Genomic DNA, 26,110 nt, shown 5'->3' on the forward strand with positions numbered 1-26,110 from the left:
CCTACCTAAATACCATCGGGCTGTTAACTATTTTTGACGATTTGATCTGCTTTAATATTGCCATTTAAATTTGAAATCAACAAGCAAGATATTTTAAGTGGCTCAAAGAAATGTAACAAAATACAGATGCATGATTCCGCACACTGTACATTAACCGGAACATGCAAGTTCACGAAAACATTGCTTGGGAAATTATTCAATGCACTTGCCCGTGAGGTGTCCAAATTATAAACTGGATTGTTTTGGAAATTATTAATAATATTATTTTCTTAGAATATTTACCACAACAATTTAACATTTTTTTAATAATATAAAAATGTGTTTTTTTATTAATTTAACTATGTTTTCAAACTTTAATAAATTCAGACAAAATTCTGTCTATATTATGATTCATTATTTTATAAAGATTATTTTATTTAATTTTAATATATACACTGTAGAAAATATTTATAACTATATACCATTTTTAAAACTACATTATAAGATTATTATTATTTTATAAAATTAAACATTCGTGCCTGAAAATTTAAATCGTACAAGGTCCGCGGGGAAATGCCGCGGAACCTGTTGACCCAACCTGTGAACGAAAAACTGATGTCGGATATCGCCACACATCGAAAAAGTTACGAAACCGCTAAAAGTAAAGTAATTAAAAGGAAGGAATAGTATATAACAATTGCGCCACCAACTAAAAAACCTCGCTGCTTTCATCATTCTCTGTCGGACAATCGAATTCTACATAGAGAAGCAAAAAAACAAATGATTCACAGTTTCACCAGAGGGAGAGAAACCAAACCAAACCATTAAGAAATGGCGGGTTCCAGGGTTTTGTGAACAGGAACTCATCCTCCATGGAAATGCCCGCCAGAAGATCCAACTACTCACTTCTCAACCAAACTCCCGACGACCAGTTCGTAGCAGAAGCTTTGCATCTGTCGTTCGACTCCTCCTCCGGCGACAGCAAGAACAACAAGGGAAAGTTTGACAGAGTCTTTGACTGGGACTCCGTCGTCGATCACAGGCTCGCTCAGCAAGGGAATCGGATCGTGAATTTGTACTCTTCGATCGGGTTGCAGAGGCAATCCAGTGAAAACAGTTTCGGCGAGAGCTCGCTGTCCGGCGAGTTCTATGCGCCGACGCTGTCAACCGTCGCGGCCAATGAGATCGACGCCTTCGGCTACGCGCTCCAAGATGGATTCAAAGTCGGCGTCAGTGGTGGCGAGGTCAAAGCCAAGTTTCCGGACACTGCGACGGCGAGGAGTGGAGGGTCTTACGGTAAGAGTTGGGCGCAACAAACGGAGGAGAGTTACCAGTTACAGCTGGCATTGGCTCTTAGGCTTTCTTCGGAGGCCACGTGTGCTGATGATCCCAATTTTCTGGATCCTATGCCTGATGAATCCGTCTTGAGGTCCTCGTCGTCGTGTTTTGCAGAGGCAGTGTCGCATAAATTTTGGGTATGTTGATTGTTATGCATTTTGTTCCGTGGCTTCGGGATTGTGATATTCCAACTGTAGTTGATTGCAGAGTTTAAGTGGTAGTTGTGAACTCATGAGCGCGAGATTTTGCATTTTAGGTCAACATCTTATGTGATATGTTTAACTCGAGTTCTAACGAGTAAGTTAGTAGCCAATGAAAAAAAAAAGGCAGGTGAATGCACGTTGTCATGGTATGGTTCTGATTATCGTGCCTGTTGGGTGAGAGTATCTATACCAAATTAAGTGCAATGTATACCTATCAATTGAAGCTGCTGTTGTTCTGAGTAATATTGTGGTATGCATGCCTGAAATGTTGAATTTGTGAAGGTTTGTCTGGATTTTCTAGACTGTATCAATATGAGTATGAAATTTTGTGGAGATTTTCAAGTTCATTGACCAGTGATCCAGGTATTTCACTTGAATGGATGGGAGCTGTGTTACTACTAACCCTATCTGAAGTTGTGTTTATTAGCTGCAAAGGGTGGAGTTGGATCTTGAATTACAAGAATATCAGACCTTTTCTTTGTTGCTTGTTCTAAATACTAAATATGCTCCTGTACTACTTATTTATTGCATAGTGTACTGTTATAAGGAATTGGATAAATCTTGGAAATGTATCTTGAACATTCCAGTGTTATTGTGTGTGATAGATGCTAAATTATTGGAAAAAGTACTATTTTAATGAGTTGGACAAATCGTGACAATGTGTTTAATAATTTGGCTTTGTGGGTGACTGAGTGTGCTTTGTCCCATTAAAAGAAATTGCTGCTGGAGGGTATTATTACTTTTGCAGGGGAAGAAGTTAAAATATTGTTGTTAAATTGTTGTGTGAATTAAAATTAAGAGGGTAAAAAAATACTCATCTGCTCTTTATTATGTTCCTATTTTTCTCTTTTAAAATAATTTGCTTTAATTTTACAAAACTTCAAAGGAGGAAATTGGACTTAGCTCCATCTTGATATACTTGTTTCAGTTATTGGTATGCATACAATTGATGTTAATTTGTTTTGTTGATAATGTGCACTAGGTGAATGGCTGCCTATTATATTTTGACAAAATTCCTGATGGATTTTATCTAATTCACGGGATGGATCCCTATATATGGACTGTGTGCACTGATTTGCTGGAAAATGGACGAATTCCTTCAATTGAGGCGCTAAAGTCTATATATCCCTGTTCTGATTCTTCACTTGAAGTAGTTTTGGTGGACAGACGTGGTGATCCTAACTTAAAAGAACTGGAAAACAGGGTACATAACATTTCTTATAGCTGCTTTACAACAACAGAGGTTGTAGACCAACTTGCGAAGCTGGTTTCCCATTGCATGGGGTGAGTCTGCTCAACATTATTGGCTTTGAACTATTTAGCATGCACCAGTCTAACTATGTTTTATTTTTGTACCAAGGGGTTCAACTTCTGAATGGGAAGAGGACCTCTTTCCCATATGGAAGAAGTGCATTAAAGATCTGAGAGATTGCTTAGGATCTGTTGTTGTTCCGATTGGCAGTCTATCTACTGGACTTTGCAGGCATCGTGCTATATTATTCAAAGTAACACTTGAATTCTATGTTGTAGCTAAGACTATGATTATGCATCCTTACTATAATATTGTTATTATTGTAATACATCTTGACTATATTATTGTTCTTGTTTAAGTTTTTTTTTTTCTTTTTGGGAGGGGGGTGTTCAATGGTTTAATACAAGTGTATGCCTTTGCTTTGTTTTTGAGTTGACATGCTTTATACATAATATCTTCAGGTACTAGCTGATGCCATTGATTTACCGTGTCGAATTGCAAAGGGCTGTAAATATTGTTCTAGAGATGATGCCTCCTCATGTGTTGTTCGATTTGGGCTTGACAGGTATATGTTTTGTTGCTAAGCACATATGTTACTCTCTTTACAAGTAGGAGTTCAATTTAAAGAGTGGTTTACCATGAGCTGTGATCTTTGAGTTTGTGACCATGGAATGATAAAATGTAAAATTATGAATGCAGTGTAGCCTTGCAGTTAACATTCTATGAAATAACACCACACCAGTCTGACACCATATGCATATAATTACAGGGAATACATGATTGATCTTATTGGGAAGCCAGGTTGCTTATGCGAGCCTGATTCCTTGCTTAATGGTCCATCTTCCATTTCATTTTCTTCACCCTTGCGCATTCCAAGACTTAAACCAGCTGAACCTACCATTGATTTCAGGTCACTGGCCAAACAATATTTCTCGGATTGTCTGGCTCTTGAGCTTGACTTTGATAGTGGTTCTGCAGGTGATATTCATGTTTCTTATTCAATGTATGATCCTCTAAATCTGGGTTTGTGATATTATTGCCATTTTGTATCTTGATCTATTTAGTGTTTATTGGCACACTACTTAAAAAATTAATGCCTACTTGTCCTTGATCTTTTAATAACGAATGGTATCATCTGTATGCTAACTCTTCAATCAATTTGTTTACCTTCCAAATTTGGTATAAAGTCTACAGCTTTCTTATTACAGTCGAATAATATCCCTGTCCTGTTTTTATCTTTTTTTTCTTCTTAAATTTAGTAAGTGATTAGACAGCATCTATCACTATTTTTGTTTCTTGTATATGTCAACTGCAATTATTTGACAAAATCCTTTTCTTTTCAACATAAGAAATCCCAAGAAATTGGGTTGCCTAAGTAAAGCAAAATAATGATCTTGGTTCTGCACTGATGTTTAAACTAAATGATGTTCCAAGTTTCTTCTTAAGTTGAGTTCTCAATTGTTGAATTGAAAGAACAATTCAAGATACTCTGTCAAGCCTATTGATTGCCATTATGAATTACTATTTAGTTTTTATGAAGAAAGGGGGTTAAACATGTCATTTATTCTCTTTGCAGAATGAACTTGAATAACAACATTAAATATTTCTTTAAATACGTATAAAATAAAGTGTGATTGATTTGATGTTAAATAAACTTGTGAGCTGGTCAATATCTTGAATAATGCCAAAAAGCATGAACCATGTATGGATATTCATGTAGGAAGTTTTATATTAGCTGTGATTTTGCTTGTCATTCTTCAGTCTGGTGTGCAGTTTTGGTAGTGCTTGTGAGACATGTTAGAATGGTACATAGCATGAGTTTCTATTCTATGCTTGGTTCACTCTAAAAGTAGAACAAAACAGGACATGGGATTAAAAATGATACTTTTGGTTCAACCAAGGAAAATGGAACAGAAAAAAAATCTATTCCATTTTGTCCATGTGCCCAAAAGCTACCAATGTATGTTTGAATAATTCTTAGGTTTAAATATTTTTGTTCCATAAATATGACTATATTTAGTTTTTGTCCTTTATTTTTTATTTTTTATTTTTTGGTTTTGGTTCTTATAAATTTTAAATTTTTTTAAAAGGTATCTTTTATCAATTTGTGATGAAGATGAAGTGGCATGCATCTAACTTGCCATGTCAACAACCTTTATGAGGTGGGTGACAAGTGACAGCATGCTAGATGCATGTCAGGTCATTAGTGACTAGTAAGTGATAATAGGGATTATTTTCAAAAGTTTTATGAGGACTAAAACTAACAGAAAATTTGAATGACTGAAACAAAATTTAAGTCATATTTACATGAGCTAAAAACATTTTATCTATAAGTTTTATAACTTGCTGCAAGTACAGGATTTCTGGATTTAATATTACAGTACTTGTTATTGATGAGTATTTTAGATTCTCCTTTACAGAACAGTTTGAAGGGAAGTATAGGGACAGGAACCCTGGGCCAATTCAAAATGATAGTGACAAAAGTTCTTTTGTTCTTCTGCATTCGCAAGCTTATCATCCAAGCATACATGATCAAAGCTCTGGAACATTTAACTCGGTCAACCCTCCTTGGAACGTTGTAGAACTGACTACTACAGGCAAGGATCCATTGCCGTTAAAGCATAACCATCCTGGATTGTTTATTCCTAGCAAACCTAGTAAAGAGCTTGCCCTTCACATGGAGGATTTGGACATACCATGGACTGATCTTGTTTTAAAAGAGAAAATAGGATCAGGTATAAATGCTCTTCTATAAGTTGCATATTATTTAAAATTTTGATTTTTAAAATAAAAAGGAAGATAAGGTAGTGTCAACAAAAATATAAAAGAAGAAAATTACAAAAAGTGAGCCAATCAATGCAAATACAGTTCTTCAATCCCCCTGCATATCTGACTGGGAGAGCTTCCACTAAAAGAAGTAATGGCAAGAAAAGTCATTTGACTTGTTTCAATGAGTATGCTATCGCACACTAGTAGTAGTAGGATAAAGTAATGACGGGCCTTTGACTCATATATATTAGAGAAGAGGGAAAAAAGAAGGTAGCATTCATCATCCTTAGCAATGAAAATGAAAAAGGAAAAAAACAGGTAAACTTATTAATGTGATGAAAAAAATAACTAGTGGGTGTGGTGCTTCTCTTGGGTCTTTCTCTCTCTAACAAGACCATATCATGTACATGAGAGGATCCAAATCCATTGAGCAATCATTGCCAAGAGAGAAAGAAACATGAATAAGAAGGGGTTTGAAAATAGTGGAGAATGGAGAGGCATAACAGAATTTTAGGAGTGAATAGGTGGCTTAGGCCTGGGGACTTGAGTCTGTGTTTGTTATCTGTTACTGCTGCATTTTCTCGATTTTTAGTCAGTATGAGAGTAACTGTGTTTCTGTTTATTGAGCAGTATTTTTTCTCTTGTATAATAGATTTCCTCCTTGAGTTCTATCCTATTTTCATTATTAATACCAGTTACTATCAGATAACAATGTGCCTAAAACAATATGAGCATTGCTCCCCAATCAAATACACTAGAGAACTGCAAAAATATCACACCACTACAAAATTTACTAATGCTCCTACAAGATGCTCTGAAATTCAGCAATAAAATCTGAGCTTATGTTAACACGCAGTTTTTAATAAATTACTAGCATTACATGATTTCTGTAGAATGATCTATGCACTGGTATCAATAGTTATTAATTAAATTTGGTCTGTTATATTTTCAGGTTCTTTTGGAACTGTACATCATGCTGAGTGGAATGGCTCGGTAAGCCTCTTTCCCATTTTTGCTTTTATTGTTGCTGCATAATATAGCATAAGATTAACTTATGGTTGTTCGTTGTTTCTATGGGTTGTCTGTGTTCATTTGTTTTTAGCATCTCTGTCATTGTATCTGGGCAATTTTACAAAATCATCTATGTTATTACTTAGTAGCATATTAGTAAGCGAATGGCATCTGTATCTCTGTATCTGTACAATAGTCACAAATTCTAAGTTTAGGTGGTTTCTATTCAGTATTTGTGAAAGTTTGTTTCATACACATTTGGTGCTTATAAATTATATATGTGTGGATGTATGGTAAAATCATCGAGGGCATTTGAAAAATAAGGTGCATCCTCTAGCTGGATCTAATGTTTGTACATCTATCTTGGTATTACCTACAATTGTACTCTTAAAATAAGACTTCTTATCATTTGATGGTTGCAGTGCTTGACCAGCAGAATCCAGTCCATAACCTGTTGGATGTTTGTAGCTGCAGATTGGCTTCCCATTTCCCAATCTTATTTTGAATAACCCATTGCCACAGTACAGCCAAACCTTATAAGTGGTTTTCAAATTTATTTACACATGAAAAACCAGAGGCATAATTAAAAAATTTTTGTTGTCCAAGAACATCAATGTTTTCTATTGAACTATTTCCCTAGCTATTTTAATTTTAGTAAATAAATGAACCCTTGGTATTTCAGGGTGGCATATTTTTATGCATTTTTTGCTTTCCACTGGAAAGCTTTTGTTCTTATGTTTTGCAATTCTATCTTTTCTAATTTTTTTCACTTGTTAGTGTTATGGTTTAGTTTTTTACCAAGCTCAATAACTTCATGTAATCCATATAGCCAATCTTACCTAGGGGGATAAAGCTTGATTGTTATTGTTGTTTGTGTTATGGTTTTGAATACAAATTTGTTTCTAATTTTTGGAGGTGTATGCACATGTGTTGCTTAATCAAAGTTTTGTTCAAGACATCTTTCTCCCTCTCTACTTGCTTGTTGCATCTATTTCTTATATTCTGTCTTGTTTATATATTTCAAAATGTTAAGCACTGCAGGAGGTTGCTGTGAAGATTTTGATGGAACAAGACTTCAAAACTGAAAGCTTCAAGGAATTCCTGAGGGAGGTATGCTTGAAAGTTTTGATCTTGTTTTGTGCAGATAAAATCACCAATTGTGCTTTAAGTATTGCTTGCTATTGATTTGAGCTTATTTTCACCTCCTTTGCTAGGTTGTAATAATGAAAGGCTTGCGACATCCAAACATTGTTTTGTTTATGGGTGCAGTCATTAAGCCTCCTAATCTATCAATTGTCACGGAATATTTGTCAAGGTTTTACAACATCTCATCTACCAGTTTCTTTATGTCCCCCACATAAGAGGGAACTCTTTTGATGGCTACAACATATTTTACACTTGAGATTTGAAGGGTTTGATTGAACTAAGTGCAGGGGTAGCTTATATAGGCTGTTGCATAAACCTGGTGCCAGAGAGATGTTGGATGAGAGACGTAGGCTTAGTATGGCTTATGATGTGGTAAATTTTGAGAAAATAAACATTTCTTTTTATGTTTTTATTTAATATGATTTTATACCTTTGTATCCATTTGTTAATTATTTGTCATTTTCATGTGCAGGCTAAGGGGATGAATTATCTTCATAAACGCAATCCTCCTATTGTTCATAGAGATCTGAAATCTCCAAACCTTCTTGTTGACAAGAAATATACAGTGAAGGTAAGAATTAGAATTTCTTGTGCATGAAAATTGTTGTAAGAGTTTCATTTAATCCATTATCCCCCTTGGCAATGTGGTTTTGCTTCTCCAGCACTCCAAATTCCCTTCTACCATCACAAGCTCATATTAAATCACTGGAATTCACACCATTTTGGTGTTTGCTATAGTGACAGCACTAACATAGTCTATATTGAATGATGTTCATTTAGCCAGTCATCTCTTTTAAACTTCTGTGAACTGATGGAAGATAGAACGTTACTGCAAAACTTGGTCTGCCCATAGTTGATGGAAGTTTCCACATTCAGCTTATTTGCATCTGATTCAAATTTGACATATTGAAGAAAATCAATTTAATATGTAAACTATATTATGCGCAGTGTCTTAGCAAAATTTATTTCTAGGAGGGTGACTTCTCAGTGGTCTATTTACTGGGATATTATTGAAGCCACTTGAATTTTCACATATCCTTATTTACTTGTGCCTTCTCTTTAGGTTGGTGATTTTGGGCTTTCCCGACTAAAGGCAAATACATTTCTCTCATCCAAGTCTGCTGCTGGGACTGTAAGTTTACTTTCAAAAGTGTATTTAGTATCCTATGTTTCGAGGTCATTTTTATTAGACAGTGAGTTGCTCTCCTTTTGCTTTGCTAGCCTGAGTGGATGGCTCCAGAAGTTCTTCGTAATGAGCCATCCAATGAGAAGTCAGATGTGTACAGCTTTGGTGTCATCTTGTGGGAGCTTGCAACATTGCAACAGCCATGGAGTAATTTGAATCCAGCACAGGTTTGTCATATAACTTTGATATATTATATATTACAGTGTGTTTATGCTTAGATTTTCTAGTTTGATTATACTGCTTTGATTTTTATGGGAGTTTCTTTAAGATCTGATGACTGTAAAAGTATAACATCAAATAGAAATCCAAATATGATTGCAAGAAAATAATATTGGTTGAAGCACGAGCTGGCCAATAATAACTAGTTAGTGTTGGAGGAGTCATAGTTGTGTGCCTAAGTGTGGTTTTTGAAATGTTATTCTGTTCCATTGTGGCTTGTCATCGACATATAATTCTACTTTGACTGAAATTTGCGTCAATATTTGTTTCTATTTTTTGCTATCTCTAGTGTGTTAGTTGTAGGGCCTCTTGGTCTTCACAAATCTTTAATGTTTTGCAGGTCGTGGCAGCTGTTGGCTTTAAGGGAAAAAGACTTGAGATACCACGTGATTTAAATCCTCAATTAGCCTCAATAATTGAGGCTTGCTGGGCCAAGTGAGTGCAGATATATCTTTCATTTGTATTCTGCTTCAATATTCTTTATGAAATTTATTGATATGCATGGTTAACTGCAGTGAACCCTGGAAACGCCCTTCTTTTTCAAGTATTATGGATTCTTTGAAAGTATTGTTCAAACCCCCTACACCTCAACCTAGTCATCCAAACATGCCATTACTTACCTGAGTGGTGTGGAATCGTAGTTATTCATGCACATACTACAGGATTTATTAGTTTTAATATCTAACAGGAATACATTGTTTCAATAGTCCCAGGTGCGTACCACATTCCATAGTAACTTGGCATAGCACTAAATCTTGCTTGGATATAGTATTTATATTTTTTGTGTTTGGTGGTATGGGAAATGGTTATCAATTTTCTATTGCAAGGAGTCGTGACATTATCTTCCAAATATTTTTAATGCCGTGAATCAACTATCTCAAAAGCTTAAGTTGTTAGGGGGACTGAACAATTTTAAACTTTTATAATATCTCTAACCCATCTCACACAAGCCATTTGCACTTTAAGCATTGACAATGCACAGACCCATTTAACTTGTGTATTTGACCTTTTTTTATTTAGAAGAATAGGGTTGAGAAGGATTTAACTTTAGACCACATGCTTTGATACTATATCATGAACTAACAAGTTTAACAGCTTAAGCTATTATGGTAAAGACTTACGAATTATATTATACTTTTATAACATCTTTAACAATTATTATTAGGGCAAAATGCAAATTACTGATTCCAAACTATATTATAGGGGGTTTTCGAAAAAAAGAAAGAAAAGTGCATATAAATTCATCAAAATGACTTCTCATGGTCACCCAAATGTATATAGAAAAATGCTAGTAACACTCTTTTGAATGTACTATTCAACACACTTTTTACAATTAGTCAATTTTTTAAAAGTCAAAATACTTGCCTCGTAATGACTTTTTAAAATACTAACTACTAGATTGAGAGAAAGTGATAGAAATAGGAGTTTCTGAATCTGTGTATTATATGTAAAACTGAAAATGAGTTTACATGAAGTATATATGATGAGGCTGAGACACTAACTAACGGACTTTAACTAACTATCTAACAGATCTTAACTGCCTCATATCAGACTAACAAAGTACATGATCTAGTGCATTTCATTTACAATAAGAATCATACAACTAGAATAATGAATATATCACAATAAGTATATTGGAAAATGTGTTTAAAAGATTGGTTTGTTGGCATTCCTCTATGTGTATATCTATCTACCCTTCCATTAGCACTTCTACCTCACCAATGGAAATGGAAAGCACGACAAATGACCTCAATACCCATTCTTTGCCTTGTCCAAATTTGTCACAACCAAAGGACTTAATATGAACAGGTTGGAGTATTCTTCTGGAATGAAACCTGTTAAGGGAGGGTCCTTCGCATGAAACATATGAGGAAGGAGAGAATAAAACAAAGTCTATAAGAAAAAGAAAGAGCAAATATCCTGAAGGGTTAGACCCTGCAAACCCAGGTCCACTGCCAGCTGGAGAAAGGTGGCTTCTCAAGAGGGATAGATCAACATTTAGGTCTGCAAAGAAGGATAAAAGAGCTGCAGATGTGAGAGGTACACAGGGTTGTAGTTAGAGGAAAGCATGATGCCGATGTCTCTTCCAACAATTCAATTCAAAACCAAACCTAGAAACTTTCTTCTTCAAACCGTTACACCGAGTGAAGTTCCGATATCACTCAGCTTTCTAAGAATTTATTCGGATTCATGGTTTTTGATGAACTTTTTCATTTGAGAAAACGTTAATGCTTTTTTCACCGACTAAGCTGTAGGTTCATATAAAATAATATGCTGATTCAATCATAGTCACCACTCCATTAGTGCGGTGCTTTCCTTTAGTAAGGTGAATGGGAGCACTAACGGAGTTTAAAACCATGTGTGTGTGTACGTGTTTTTGCATGACCTCTGTAACTGAAGGGTGTAATTTATATTTTCGCCTTGTTATTATCATTCTCTTTAAGGAAAGTTTAATGTGCTGAAGTGCAGTTGCAACTCAATCAAAATTATTTGGGACTTGTAGGCTTATGTATTAAGTTTATTTATTTGATTTTGGGTGTTGGAGAGGGGTTTGGTTGAAGGGGTTGGTGTTGTTAATGTTCTTTTTCCTTGATGGTTGTTGCTGGTAAAAGATGTCTTAGCCCTTGGGGTCAAACTAACACTTCGTTTTTCAGTTGCAGAGGCACAGTTGTACATTTTTGTTATAATTTGGATTAAGAATACTATTTTCAACGCAAAGCCAGGATACTCCATCTTTATTCCAACAAAATATTGTGTGATTAGGCGATCCAATAATTTTGTGAAGAAATGTATAATTTTTTTTTTCACCCATAATTTTGTATGTAAAATTATTCTCATTGTAATATATTCAGTTAATGATAAGCAGCTCTTTAACGGCAAGGGATGCTTGAATTTTTGTTTTGGGCGTTTTCCACTCCCCCTTATTCGAGAGTCTCCTTGCTTTTGGGGAATAAATCATCCATTCAAAAAATGAATTGGCTAGCTACCAGCTTGCATTTACTTTATGTATTATTCGTTGTGTGACCAAATTAGCGGCTCCTGTGACCCTGTCACTTGCTTGGTAATCTCAAATGCTATGACTAAACCCGTGCTCAATATGTTACAAGGCAGCAAGTTTTTCTAGGTTAATCTTAAGTGCAAAGTAAAATAGATTTGAAAAAAAAACGGTTTACATCATATACAAATGCTGAAATACAGAAAGAACCATTTTGTCCTGTAGCATTATCTCGTATTGTATAGTACTTCCGGGCTCATGGTTTGGAAAAAATGCTAAAATAGAATCAGAGGGTAAATATGTAGAGAAGACAATCTGAAAACACGAACGAATTTTTGGCTCTCTTTTTGCTCTTATTGTTTATACTTCAAACAGTGCACCCAGCCTACAAATATTCTTCAGCGTGGACAGAATTATTCTCACAGAGCGCACTAGACGCTAGCATCCATCACAAACTTGGCAAACCACTTACTTTTTTTTTTTATTTTGGGGTCTAAACAAACCACTTATTCTCAATGTACCCTTTTTTAATAGTAGCGGGCCTGAGGGCCCAAAGAGCTACTCGCCAAGCTTCCTATTTCAAAACACGGAGGAGGACAGCCTGAGGGGGATTTTCTGACAAGAATTTGAAAGAATGCTATCAGCATAATGATCATATCTTTTATAATTTTTATCATTAGGTAAAATTTTATGTAATTATTTATCAAAGAACTTGACTTTACTCTCTCAGTCAGATTCATATGGATTGAATCCAAATAAAGAGATTATTATGGAAAGAGAAAATCAAATTTAATATATAGAGGAACCTCTGGATATCAAACGTGTCACTGGTTCCTTAATTATTGGTATTAGTATAAGTTATCCTTACTATTATTTTTGTATATAAAATGTAAAAAAGACGATGTCATGAATTATAAGCCACTAATGTGTGATCGAGCAGTGCTAACAATATAATTTTGTAATATTTTCTTTATTATTGTGTTTATTGTATATATCCAACTTTTAGTAATAAAAGCATAATTAAAAAGTGTAAAATTTATTAATCCCAACCAATAAAGATATTTGGGCCCAGGATCAAGAGACGTGAAGTTGTCACAAAACAGAAAATCAAGTTTACTATTCTGTTTTGACTAAAAAGGAAACTTTGGTACTCTGATTGGGTACTGCAGTTTTTTCTTTTCTTTTTTTGTTCCCCGCTACTGCAGTTAACTACGCCTGTAAATATAGGAGGGCACAGAAAGATCACTGTGTGAGCAGTGACTACCTCTCTTTTCTTCAACCAAAATCCCATTGGATATTTCAACAAAAAAATCTAGCCCCGTCCTGCAATCACAATAAATAGAAATCCAGTCTTAGATAGTCTATTTCATATCCGCGAATCAACGCAATTTCTAGGAAACAATCTCTCACCTTTCTCTCTGTTCATCTCAATGGCCCCTTGCTCTCTCACTGCTACCACCGCCTTCACACCCTTTATAAACCATTTCACATTCCCACTATTTTCTCTGATCACCCTTCCTCATTAGCCACAAACATGAACCCAAAACAACTAAATGATCCTAAATTAACAGCTCCAGAGGGAACACTTGAATTATCTTCCATTCTCTTGGATTACGATGAAACATTGCTGTCAAGCTCTTTTCTACGTGATACCTTTTCTATTCCTTCTCCTCCTTCCCAGTTACCTTCATCAAGCGCTGAGTTTGAGAAGGTAATTAGTTTTCCACAGCCTCTTGAATGCTTGCAAGGGAACCCAGTTCCTCCATTTCTATCCAAGACTTTCGATCTCGTCCAAGATCCATCCATTGATCCCATTGTATCCTGGGCATTCACTGGTGTTAGTTTCGTGGTGTGGGATCCTACCCTGTTTGCAAGACACGTTTTGCCAAGGCATTTCAAGCATAACAATTTCTCCAGTTTTGTTCGCCAGTTAAATACTTATGTGGGTATTGCTGTAACACACAGTCTGTAATGCCTGCTGTGCATTCTACGTAAATGACGGTTGTTATTTTCCCTTTCTCTTTAACTGTGTAAAGTACTTTTTTTCCCTGTGTTTCATGTTTGTATTGTAACTGGTTTGATGAAGATCAATCATGTATATTTGACTGACGACATTGTTTTGTCAACTGGGAATGATTTTTATTTTATTTTTAATGTATTTTGCTGGTGTATCTCTAGTTTCTCTGTCTCGATACTTACCATAAGACACAACTTTAATAGGTTTTCTGAATCTATGTCGCTTTTGAATGATTTGATGTGTTTCAGCGGGTGCTACAGTGAGTCTGTAATTATTATCATTATTTGTCACTTGTTAAAAGGCAACTTCCATGTTATGGACTTTTCTCTGTTAACGCCTACTACTACTGATGGAGCTGAATGATAAGAATGTGGTTCAGATATATTCCTATGTGGATTTTAGAACTAGAATTGGCCGCAGAAGGAATATAAGTGTCTACTATAGTAGGGATTGCATCCTCAGCCGGGAGGGTTCTATGTTTTGTGGGGCCTTTGTATGCTGCCAGAATTTACATTTCCTTTGTATATGTAATCATCTTAACCATTTCCCTATGCTTGTTTTGGATTCACCGAATGCATATTCCAACACAGCTTCATCTGCTCCTAAAGACAAACTCTGGTGTAACTAAAACAAAATTTATTGTCCTTCACTTTTTTTTCCCTTTCCTCCCCCTTTCTTGCCCTTTCTATTAGCTGCTCCGTCCATTCTCAAGTCACTTGGCATTTGTATTCAGGGATTCCGCAAGATTGACACTGATAAGTGGGAATTTTTTAATGAAGCTTTCCAACGAGGAAAGAAAGATCTTCTGAAGAACATCCAAAGGCGCAGGCCACCTCAGCCACAACAGGTTGGGAGCAATATTGGGCCTTACACTGATGCAACGAAGTCTGGACTTGAATTTGAGATAGAAGGACTGAGGAAGGAGAGAAGGGTGTTAATGCAAGAGGTGGTTGAGTTACAGCAACAGCAGCTAACAATGCTACAACGTGCAAGACAAGTGAATCAAAGGCTCCAATCTGCAGAGCAAATACAAAAACAAACGGTTTCTTTCTTGGCAAAGCTGTTTGAAAACCCATCATTTTCAACTCACCTTAAGCATGAGAAGGAACAAAGAGACATGGGTTCTCATAGAGTAAAAAGGAAGTTTGTCAAGCAGCACCAAGACCAAACAGAAATATCAGATTCTTTGAATGAAGGGAAGATTGTGAGATATCAACCTGATTGGAAAAACATAACCATCTCTTCTGAAATGCCAGATATATATTCAGTTTCCACTGAACAGTCTCCAAATTACCTTTCACAGGTTTTGGCAAAAGAAGGTAAAGAGAATCTGATACCAGGTGAATTGGCTGTAGTGCATGAGGTTATGCCAACTGTGGAAATCATAGAAGGGTCATCAAACTTTGGACTTGAAGGTACCCTTTTCAAAGGGAAAAATGTTATGAGCTTAAGTCAACAAATTCTTGCAGAAGATTTTGTTTCTTTCCCAGAGGCTTTGACCAAGGAGGCAAAAGTTCCAGAGTTTTCACCTCTTGGAACTGAAAGCATCATGAAATTGGAAGATATATGGAACACCAACTTTAATGTTAGTGGCGCTCTTTCAAGCTCAGGGAGTGAGCCGTGGGAAAATCCTATCCATCATGAAGTGCTAGAATTTGGAGTCATAAGTGGTATGTCAGAGATGTGGGATATTGGCTCTCTGCGAGCGAAAGGAACTTTCCTAACTGATGGGTCAACACCTTTGAAATAGAAAGTCTAGCTGATCAGTGATCTGTCAAAAGATCATAGAAATAAGAATGTTGATCCATTGGGCTTCATCTGCTTCTGCACTTTTTGCCATTGCATATTGTGTTGTGTTTAGTTTGCCAGGGTCCAATTATTGAATAATTTGATTGTAACTGGTGTTTATTCACTGCTCAACCAGGTTTCATTCTTGTAGATTAGTTTTATTATTTTCATGTTATTAGCTCTGAGCCAAATTTTTAATTAGAATATTACTATCCTTAGGGTCTCAGTGAACATGACATCGTAAGAACTAAGAAATGATAGAAAATGAGAGATGGAAAAATAAGATAGAATCCTGAGTATGACGAGCTCTTATTATATTAAACAATAAATTAAATACATCATATTATTTTATTTATTTTTAATCCAATCTCTTTTGCTGAGTAAAATTTAAATTAAAGAGAATGATCGAGTGAATTTGTTATACCTTATTAGTTCAACAAACATATGATAAGAATAAATACTATATTTTATTCTTCCATTTTAGTACCAAATGAGTCCAACTTCTTATTTTATGGTACATTTGTAACTTGTATTTTTTTTTAAGTATATATATTTTATTTAATATTAAATCATATGATAAATAAATATGAAAAATATAGGAAAGAAATGCAAGATATAAACGACAAATAATAGTTTTTTGAACGATGTCAAATAACTCTCATAATGTTTTTTCAAATATAATATTTGAATTAGAACACCAATTATATCTTGGTTTATTTTTTAAAATCAGTCACAATTCATTTAATTGAATCTTAACAAAATTATACTCAAATGCAGAATGAGCAACGAAAAAAGGGTAATAAAGAAAAAATAATGTAAAAAAGGACGTCAAACATGACTGTTTAATTGTTAAGATTGTTAATTTTTCTTAAATTTTATTCTTAACTACCTCAAATAGAGGTATGCATCAACAATTCTGTGTTTATTATTATTATTATTATTATCAAATTTGGACATGTAGTTCATAATGTAATTTGATTCATTTGAACACAAGAAGTGTGAGAAATCAGTTGGATACCTATGGGGATGAAAGTAGAGTCGTCAAGCTAAATTAGATTTTGTAAAATGAGTCTAATTTTATTCATACGAAGTATTTTTGAAGGTTTGATTTAAATTTTTCTTTTGACACGCAAGTATATTTTCAAGTTTATTTCATGACAAAGTTTTTTAAATAAGTTAAAAACTTATTTTTAAATCAATTTTTATCTAAAGATACATGTTAAAAAAAATATTAAATGTATTCTAATAAATACTTTAAATTATTGTAAAAGTTATGTAATGAATATTTTTAGTAATTTTGAAGTGATAAATAGTTTTATTTTCAATAAAAATTATTTTTAAATTCTTAATCTATGTCATTGGACACAATTTTTTTTATAAAAAAGCTAGTGGAATAAATTATGTATAAATTATGAAATTTAATATATATATATATATATATATATATATATATATAATTTAACAACAATAACAACTTTATTAATCTCAAACTTTGGAACTAAGTTTAAGAATCTGTAAATAATAAAATTTTATTAAAAAGTATAAACACTTTTATATTTTAAAGAAATATTTGTTAACAAAAAATTACTATTTTTAATTACTTATCTTCACCTAAGTTTAAATAAGAATATCTATGTTTATTTGAATTAGCCAACCTATTACACTTAAAAAGCATTTTAGATGGCTTGAAGCTAACCTTCTTAATTAAATATGTTCATAAAATGTTTTGACTTAATCAATTTAATTAAAAAAAGGAAAATGTTAAACTTAATATTTAAAGTTGAAAATAAACAGCTAAAAATAATAAGTTTTTATTTTACAAAAATATTTATTATCTTAAAACCATAAAAATATAATCAGTATTGTAATTTTTTAATATAAATTGCTATTTGTCAGTGTATAAACTAAAAAAAAAAAAGATTGAAAATAATATCAATGAAAATTATAATATATAGTGATAACAATAGAACTTAAATTAGTGAAAATCAACTAAACTCTAACCTGAATTTGATAAGAAAGAATCATTTTAATTAAAATTAAGTTCGGGTTTTTCTCATTTAAAGTCGAGTTTGGAGGTTTTGATATCCAGCCCCAAACTTGTCTCATCTCATTATTTGGTATGGAGACAGGTTAGGTTTTGGGGTAGAAATTGGGTCAAAAAATAAGAAATTTTGCTCGTAACCTGTATTGTTGCTATCTATACTCATAAACTATGTGATAAGCTATCAACAAGTTATTTAACTTATTTTCACCTCTAAATACCTCTGATGAAAGGGAAAAAAAAAAAAACACGACAAGATGAAAAATAATCTAAGTTTGTTTTAATTTTTGAAAGTTATTATGTTTATTATTTAATCCTTGAAGTATTGTTTATTGGTTTACTAACGATATGTTACTCTTTTTTTCATTAGTCATCAACAATAAATGCTGTCTAAATGTCTTCAACATTAACATTTTATTTAACAATACTTGTACAGGACACATATAATGTGTGGAAAATTCATTAATCGGTAATATAGTAAATTTAAAACATTTAAAAAACAAATAATATGTAAGAATTAAATCTTTAAAATGTATAATAATTTATTTTTAATTCAATTTAACCATTAAAACTAAACTAAATAATTTTAAATCTTAGATTAATTTGGTTGGATTTAGTTGAAAAGAAATGAAAATACTGATTAAAATGAATTGAATTATATATATAAAAGAATAGCCTTCGTTTTAATTTTGAAGATTGAATGAAGATCACAGTTGAATGTGTGAAGCGAGCTTCACTCCTCACTCATACGTTTTTATAATCCCAATCGCAGCCTTCTCATGACACTCTATCTAGCTCCTTCCACCTTCGTCGACCCTTCCCCTCTCTTATTTTTTTTATTCATTCACGCAAATTGGGATTAGGGTTTATCTCAATTCGCACTGTACAATTTTGAATCAGGAGCTTCGTTCTAATTCATTTCCCTCCTCTCTCTGCCAATAAAATCCGCGCCAGAACCAATAATCGGGGATGCTATTTTCTAGCTGTAAATCCAGTTCCCCGCAAGTTCGTCACGTAATTGAGAGTGCATTAGGGTTAGGATTAGGGTTTTAGATTTGTTTTTATTTATTTATTTGAATGGACATGGAGAGCACGCGTAGATCGTTGGATAGATCGAGAGAACCGGGCACTAAGAAGCCTCGATTGATCGACGAACTCGACCGTAGTGCTCGACCGTTACCTCAACGACAAGCAGGGTCTGGGGTGGTTACTACGTTGGCGTCTACGAGGTTTCGAACAAACGACAGAGACTCCGAAAGCAGCGATTCGGGTCGCGGCGGCGGGTACCACCCGCAGCCACCGCCGCACCAAGAGCTCGTGACTCAGTATAAGACCGCGCTCGCTGAGCTCACTTTCAATTCGAAGCCGATAATTACAAACTTGACTATCATTGCTGGAGAGAATCTATCTGCTGCTAAGGCAATTGCTGCCACTGTTTGTGCAAACATTCTAGAGGTGAACTTCGGTTTACCACGTGTGGTTGTTTCTGTTGCTTTTATTGAATTGAATTGTGAGAGATTTGGAATAAAAAAGGGTTTGACTTGATCTTTCTGATTTGTGATGAGTGGTGTTGTTTGTTATGCTATGCGTTGTTGAATTGGATTACTTATGTACCTATGTGGAATGCTAGTTAGAATAAAGGCATCTAAGATTCATCTCATTTCATTTGGCCTTTATATGTAGATTGTGGTTGAGGTTCTTAAGTTGTACTCTCTGCTCGGTGCCTTAAGAGAACGAAAAAAATAAATTGTTTTTCGATGACGGTTAAAAAGGAAAGGAAAAAACTAAAAGCAAAACACTGTCTTCTTGCTAAATGATTCCGTGTGTAACTGATGATCGGCATCATTGGGGAGTGGTACTCCACAATTGTGCTGGTGTTTTCTTCATTTTGTATGCAAATGGAGTTGTTTCTCAGAAAACATGTTTTTGTACGACATGTGGAAAGAAGTAAACACTTAGTAATTTCCAATCTCCATCAGGACTGAAGTCCACTTTTGGTGAAATTTGATGCTAAAGTCTGTTTGTTGATTTCAGTCGTTTTCCTCAAATATATCTGTCTCGATAATCTTATTTCACTCATTTGTGTCTTTGTTATATGAAAAAACATCCCGTTTAATTGAAATGTGTTGTTGACTTTCCAGGTTCCAAGTGATCAAAAGCTGCCATCTCTTTACCTCTTAGATAGTATTGTTAAGAATATCGGGCGGGATTATATAAAATATTTTGCTCCCAGACTACCTGAGGTCAGATATTTATTTTCTCTAACGATTTTCCTCCATGCCTTAATTCTTATATACTAATTATTGTCTAGAATTAATCCCTGAGAGTGTGAAGTTATATTTTTTACACTGAATTATTTCAATAAAAGTTGGTTACATGAATTATGAACTTGTAAGTATACTTCCATTCCTTTAAAAATGAACAATCTAACGATCATGAAATGGAAACATTTTTTCCCTTTGCATTTTAGGAATTCTTGCGATATATGTTTTCTAATTTTATACACCTACTTTTAACTAGGTACTTGCCAATTACTACTTTACATTTTAGGTATTCTGCAAGGCTTACAGACAGGTTGATCCTTCTGTCCATACAAGTATGAAGCATCTTTTTGGAACATGGAAAGGAGTGTTTCCTCCTCAGACCCTTCAGGTGATTGAGAAGGAACTTGGTTTTGCACCTGCAGTCAACGGTTCAGCTTCAGTTTCTGCTACAGTCAGGAGTGATTTGCAGTCTCAACGCCCTCCTCACAGTATCCATGTGAATCCCAAGTATTTAGAAAGGCAGCGTCTTCAGCAGTCAAGTAGGGTAGGTGAACTGATTGCACCAAACTTATCCTTCAAAGATTTAAAATGTTGGATCTATGAATCAATCAAGATTGGATGGTATTACAGAATTTTGGTGATGAAATGACATTTACAATCACTTGTTCATTGGATGATGAAACAGGACTGAAAGATATGTCATTAGCTTCAAATTTTTGATCTATGATTATTGCTTATTGAGATACAATACAGTATACTTGCAAATTTGCAATCAGTGTATTTGAATTGGAACTTTCCAGTAAACTAATTTAATTTCTCTATTCTGAATCATAAATAATCCTGATTTCTGGTTCTGTTTATGGTTTGCTGTGATATATGGGTTATTAACCATATTAGACATTTAGACTTCAATTAAAAGTAATATTTTGAATACTCCATTTTATTTCTAAATAAATATTTTAAATTTCTGTTTTCACTTTGTTACTATATCTTAACACCTGGTTCACAATTCAAAACAAGCCTTTTGATTCACCATACTTATCATGAAATTGAAAAGTATTCCAGACATTGCATGCCTTGCAAATGTGATAAATTACAGCAGTATATATCCTGTTTTGTTGCATGAGATACTGACATGTGCCTCTTTTATATCATTTCTCTGGTTCTTATTTCTTTTGTCATGTCCTCTTTTATGTCATGAAGAGTAAAGGAGTAGTTAATGATATGACTGGAGCTATTTTAAACCCAAATGAGGATTCAGAGAGGCCAGATAGAGCTTTGGTTGCTGCAAGACCATGGCTGGATCCTAGGATTAACATGCATGTATGTGACGTAACCTTCCATTTCCTCTTTATACTGTTCACTCTATCAGTTGTTGTATTTTAATGCAGTGGTGTATATTGCAGAATAATCAGCATACTCATAGAGATGCATTTAATGATTCTCTTCCTGAAAAGAGTATCAGTGGGTCATATGGAAGCAGTGAATATAGTTCTGGCATTTCAAGTAATTTGGTCTCAGGGGTTGGAAGAACTGGAAGTAGACTCATTGATTTAGGGCATGACAAAACTTGGTTCAAAACAGGTAGTGGTGTTGCAGAGAACATATCTGGGCAAAAAAATGCTTTCAGTCTCCAGCCTGGTTTTTCAAATCATGAAGCACCAAAGTCGATGAATTTGGATGCACATCGTCAGCAAACACAGAACCTAACTAACATAAGAAGCAATGTCATGTCAAGTAACTGGAAGAATTCTGAGGAAGAGGAGTTCATGTGGGATGAGATGAACTCTGGTTTGATTGATCATGGACCCAATGTTTCTGGCAACTTGAGCACAGACACGTGGATGGTTGATGATGAAAATTCGGTAAGTTTGCTAAAATCAAGGGTCTATTGCACTTTGCCACCCAATTTTGTTCACCCAATTGCTGTATTCTCTGAATTTATATAATGAAGTACATTCCTCTTTGATTTAACATTATTTTCTTTGGAATGGTTTCCTATGTCCACCAAATAAGTAGTTAACTCATGCTAATTTGAAAAGCACCTGTTCCACAAGTATTTTTTTGACAAAATGATAATATCTTGATACGTGCCTAAATTTGATTAGACGGCTCCACTAGAGATATGCAGTTGTTACTTTTTTCACAATTAGAACATTATGTAGAGTCCTTGTTTTTCACCTTAAAAGTCATTTGTATGTAAGTTTCTTATAATTATGAGAATCAATTCCTATCTTGAAAGATGAGGAACATTGCAGAAAACCATATTTAAGGACAGGGCAATTTGTTTGGTGGAAAGTGCAATAAAAGTAATAAAATAGCATGATGATATGCAATTAGCCCTAACATTTAACTTTTGTATCATATTGATGTAGAATAGAGTTGGGACCAAGGAACATTGTTTAGAAACAAAAACGTTTCTATGATGGTTAGTTCTATAGGGCTGAATTCCCACAGATAATTAATATGCCTAATTTTTTTATTAAATAAACACTAACTTATCAAAGCAAGCAGTCCAAACTTAAATTCATTTTAATACAAACTAATAAATAGAACCCTAATTTAATTTGGCATAAGTTATTCCTGAACCAAACATTCAACCCTAATTTCCAAAATTACTAATAATTTAACCTCTAAATTCCTAATTTCAAACCCAAATTACAGTTGCATCATAAATCAATGCAATGATCTTAAACTTCATTGGCTCATTCTGCATTTTTTAAAACTACATATATATTGTATTGGTTGACTGATTTATTTTTTCTGCATGCAGGAAGGTGAAGATCACCTCCAAATTGCACGCCCTTTTGGGGCAAAGGTTGATAGAGAATTATCCACCGTTAAGAAACAACTACCTGGTTCTGGGGGCCATCCACCATCATCATGGCAATTGCAGAAGCAGCATTCAATTGATAAGTTGAATCTAAAGTCAGGTCACTCAGAAGGATTTGTGTCCAGTCTTAGTGGCTTACCAGGCAATACAAGTTCTTTGGCTGTCAGGATGGGGAATCGATCGTTTACGCCAAATGCAACAGCAGGAATGGCCAAAGTTGTTGGACAACAATTTGATTCTGGGGGAACCGAATCCCCTTCTGGGCAGTCACCTTTGCGACAACAGTCTCCAACACTGCCAGTAACAGTACACCACCCTCCAATGCAAAATTTGGCTGAGCAAGAAATTCCCCAGAATCTTAAACCATCTCAATTTTTGGGAGGTCTTAGAAGTCAACATAGTAGAGATCCCTCACCTACCAGCCGTCCCAATGTTCAGGTTGGTCATGTGCGAAGATCCCAGGAAAAGGACATGCAGGGTCCATTATCTTCTGTAACTTCTTTTCGACCAAAGCTTCAGCAACAGCAGCTGCCCCCTTCTCAGACTGAAATTACCTCTAAAACTAAGAAGCCACCCCAGACTAAAGTTTCTTTAGTCAGAGAAACTTCAGAACAGTCCACAAATAATTTTTCGGCTGTAGCTATCAAGAGTGGAATCATTCCCAACAAGTCTACTGCCAGTAATCTTCCTACGTCAAGTAATCTGGATGCAAGGAATCTTCCATCTCAATCTGGGATTCAGCCTACTCGGTCTGGTAGGCCTTCCCCTACCTCATTAATTTCTTCACGGCCTGTGGTTGCATCACCATCTTCATTAGGTCCTCTGAATAATGATTCATCTACACTCCCAAAAATACTTCAAGGAAAGGCTGGACAACCACAAAGGATTTCCTCTCAACCACCTGCTTCCTCTAACACGAGCAGTTCCTCAGGTCTGAGCTTAAATGCTGCCAATAGTAGTACCGTAAATCCAATTGCAAACCTTTTAAGCTCGTTAGTTGCAAAGGGTTTGATATCTGCCGAATCAGAATCACCAAATATGGTACCAAACGAGGTGCCAATGGGATCCAAAGATCAAACTGAAATCATTACCACCAGTTGCTCTTTGCCAGTTACATCAGTTTCTGGTTCGGCAGCTGTCCCAGTAACATCTTCCAGAGATGTAGTAGATGCTGCTACAAAAACTGCTGTTGCCTTGCCTCAATCAACTAGCACTGAAATCAGAAATCTCATTGGCTTTGAATTTAGACCTGACATAATTCGAGAATTCCAACCTCCTGTAATTAAAGAATTATTTGATGATCTCCCACATCATTGCAGAATATGTGGTATTAGGCTTAAACAAGAAGAACAGTATAATAGACACTTAGAGTGGCATGCCACAAGAGAAAAAGAACAAAATGGTCTAATCAGGGCATCAAGAAGATGGTATCCAAAGTCAAGTGACTGGATTGCTGGCATTTCAGAATATACATCGGAGTTAGAGTTTAGTGACTCTGTTGATGTACGTGACAAAAAATCAGACAGCAGTCAATTGGATACTTTGGTTCTAGCAGATGAAAACCAGTGCTTGTGTGTATTGTGTGGCGAGCTATTTGAGGATGTGTATTGTGAGGAAAAGGACGAGTGGATGTTCAAAGGGGCAGTTTACATGAATTACTTAGATAGCAATAGTGAGATGGAAAGTAGAAATATGGGTCCCATCATTCATGCCAGATGCTTATCAGAGAACTCAATATCAAGTGCCACCAATACGGTACGGCTTATTATCTAATGTTAGTTCATGTTTTCTGGTTTAATGTTGAAAGACCTGTTCTATTTTTTGCAGGATAATGATTAATGGTTTGCTTCTACAGCATTGGAGCTATTGCGTAGTCAGAAGCTTACCAAGGGTACCCACTACCGAGGTTCACTTTGCATACTAAATTTTGTGCTCTTTTTTGTTTATTTTTCTTGTACTCGGGAAAAAAATTATCTATTGTTCAAAATATATAAATGCGAGATAGTTTTTTGCAGCTAAACTTGGTCGTTGATGTGATTGTGTTAGCTTTATTTCCCTATGGTGAAGCGGATTTTGCACATTTAACGTATCTGGCGATAATACTGGGAAAGAACCAAGGCCATGTTCATCCGAATGTCTGATAACGTTATCTGTGTCAGTAAAATAACAACGATTTTGATTTCCTACTCAATTTTCCGCTGTTAAATTTTCCCGGGCATTGCTTTCGTGATTTTCTCAGCTTCATAGACAGTATTGGCTCTTTGTACTGTTTCTAGGTAATTGTTGACTTATTTTTCGGTTGTCGTTTTTTGGGTGAGAGGTGTATTCCCCTTGTTGGGTGCTCCAAACTTTTGTTTAACGTACAGACAAATTTCATCCTAATTCTGCTAGGTAAATGCGGGACTGTCTCCTCTATTACCTAGTTATGTCAGCAGTTAGTCTTAATTGAAAGAGTAACGCTACTCCGAAAGGTGTTGTATAACTAATTGACAGTGTATTGTGCAACTAATTGACAGATATCTGGTCAACCATCCTGTCTCCCTGTTAATATTTTTTAATCATTTTCCCCTACATTTAGGATAAGATCAAATATTTAAATGGGTATCTCATTTATAAGCAAGTTCATCCCCTGTTCTTTATTATTATCCTCTTTTTTACAATCCCATTATCTTTTCACCCTGTTTTCCGATGGTTAATTTCAAAATTTGTTATCATAATTTATTGTTTGGTGGTGACTCTGGATAATATATTAATAATTAAATATGATTTATGACAGAAAGATGTTTACTCTGGTAGCTTTATATTTAAAGAAAGAAATTTACTAGTCTTCGTACAAGATAGAGGGTAAAAGAGATGGAAGATGTTGATATGATTGTTTTGAGGGGATCAAGTTGGTGCTTCCATTTATAAGAGCTCATTCTTTCTCAGGACACACCTTCAGTGTGTATTCGTACTGTAATTCTGTTAATTAAATCTGTTTCCAACATATATAATATGCCTATTATGATTTCAGCTCGCAAAAGTTAATCCTTAAAATAAGCAATTTTAATCCTTAATGTCAAAGGTCCA

The 26,110-nt window shown here is 34.8% G+C and overlaps 3 protein-coding genes across 11 annotated transcripts; all 3 read left to right on the top strand.

Annotated features, from left to right (window-relative positions):
• The first annotated feature begins 667 nt into the window (after positions 1–667).
• Positions 668–11,978, top strand: LOC113861534 (serine/threonine-protein kinase CTR1-like). Of its 5 annotated transcripts, XM_027494409.1 has the most exons (17): positions 693–1,454; positions 2,503–2,804; positions 2,881–3,025; positions 3,234–3,337; positions 3,542–3,750; positions 5,193–5,255; positions 5,355–5,507; positions 6,494–6,534; positions 7,594–7,662; positions 7,767–7,867; positions 7,986–8,070; positions 8,171–8,269; positions 8,762–8,830; positions 8,920–9,051; positions 9,444–9,538; positions 9,619–9,816; positions 11,764–11,964. In XM_027494409.1, the coding sequence occupies exons 1-16, from the start codon at positions 852–854 to the stop codon at positions 9,725–9,727; spliced, it is 2,379 nt and encodes a 792-aa protein (XP_027350210.1). In that variant the 5' UTR covers positions 693–851; the 3' UTR covers positions 9,728–9,816; positions 11,764–11,964. The 5 variants fall into 5 exon arrangements, with proteins under 5 accessions (XP_027350213.1, XP_027350210.1, XP_027350209.1 ...); XM_027494408.1 differs by having other exon boundaries at positions 5,193–5,507; XM_027494412.1 differs by having other exon boundaries at positions 668–1,454; positions 5,193–5,507; positions 7,767–8,070; positions 11,758–11,978.
• Positions 11,979–13,504: 1,526 nt separating this feature from the next.
• LOC113860865 (heat stress transcription factor A-1b-like) lies at positions 13,505–15,980 on the top strand. The gene is made up of 2 exons (XM_027493401.1): positions 13,505–14,062; positions 14,754–15,980. The coding sequence occupies exons 1-2, from the start codon at positions 13,633–13,635 to the stop codon at positions 15,863–15,865; spliced, it is 1,542 nt and encodes a 513-aa protein (XP_027349202.1). The 5' UTR covers positions 13,505–13,632; the 3' UTR covers positions 15,866–15,980.
• A 2,653-nt stretch (positions 15,981–18,633) lies between these two features.
• Positions 18,634–25,658, top strand: LOC113861429. 5 transcript variants are annotated; one of them, XR_003504221.1, is made up of 8 exons: positions 18,636–19,399; positions 20,086–20,187; positions 20,495–20,752; positions 21,412–21,531; positions 21,615–22,073; positions 22,982–24,796; positions 24,869–24,947; positions 25,057–25,658. XR_003504221.1 is itself a non-coding variant. In XM_027494232.1 (7 exons), the coding sequence occupies exons 1-7, from the start codon at positions 19,022–19,024 to the stop codon at positions 24,878–24,880; spliced, it is 3,144 nt and encodes a 1,047-aa protein (XP_027350033.1). In that variant the 5' UTR covers positions 18,634–19,021; the 3' UTR covers positions 24,881–25,621. The 5 variants fall into 5 exon arrangements, 2 of the variants coding, with proteins under 2 accessions (XP_027350033.1, XP_027350034.1); XR_003504222.1 differs by having other exon boundaries at positions 25,047–25,635; XR_003504223.1 differs by having other exon boundaries at positions 18,654–19,399; positions 20,465–20,752; positions 25,047–25,621.
• The last annotated feature ends 452 nt before the right edge of the window (positions 25,659–26,110 follow it).

Source organism: Abrus precatorius, unplaced genomic scaffold (assembly GCF_003935025.1).
Source record: "Abrus precatorius isolate BTA unplaced genomic scaffold, Abrus_2018 Scaffold3, whole genome shotgun sequence".
Lineage (NCBI taxonomy): Eukaryota > Viridiplantae > Streptophyta > Magnoliopsida > Fabales > Fabaceae > Abrus > Abrus precatorius.

Excerpts from the sequence above, each read along its gene's own strand:
- LOC113861534 (XM_027494408.1), top strand. The coding sequence starts at position 852 with ATGGAAATGCCCGCCAGAAGATCCAACTACTCACTTCTCAACCAAACT. Across the intron at positions 2,805-2,880 it reads CTGGTTTCCCATTGCATGGG|GGGTTCAACTTCTGAATGGG; the intron begins GTGAGTCTGCTC and ends TTTTGTACCAAG. Across the intron at positions 3,026-3,233 it reads ATCGTGCTATATTATTCAAA|GTACTAGCTGATGCCATTGA; the intron begins GTAACACTTGAA and ends TAATATCTTCAG.
- LOC113860865 (XM_027493401.1), top strand. The coding sequence starts at position 13,633 with ATGAACCCAAAACAACTAAATGATCCTAAATTAACAGCTCCAGAGGGA. Across the intron at positions 14,063-14,753 it reads GGGTATTGCTGTAACACACA|ATTGTCCTTCACTTTTTTTT; the intron begins GTCTGTAATGCC and ends AAAACAAAATTT.
- LOC113861429 (XM_027494232.1), top strand. The coding sequence starts at position 19,022 with ATGGACATGGAGAGCACGCGTAGATCGTTGGATAGATCGAGAGAACCG. Across the intron at positions 20,753-21,411 it reads GTCTTCAGCAGTCAAGTAGG|AGTAAAGGAGTAGTTAATGA; the intron begins GTAGGTGAACTG and ends TATGTCATGAAG. Across the intron at positions 21,532-21,614 it reads ATCCTAGGATTAACATGCAT|AATAATCAGCATACTCATAG; the intron begins GTATGTGACGTA and ends TGTATATTGCAG.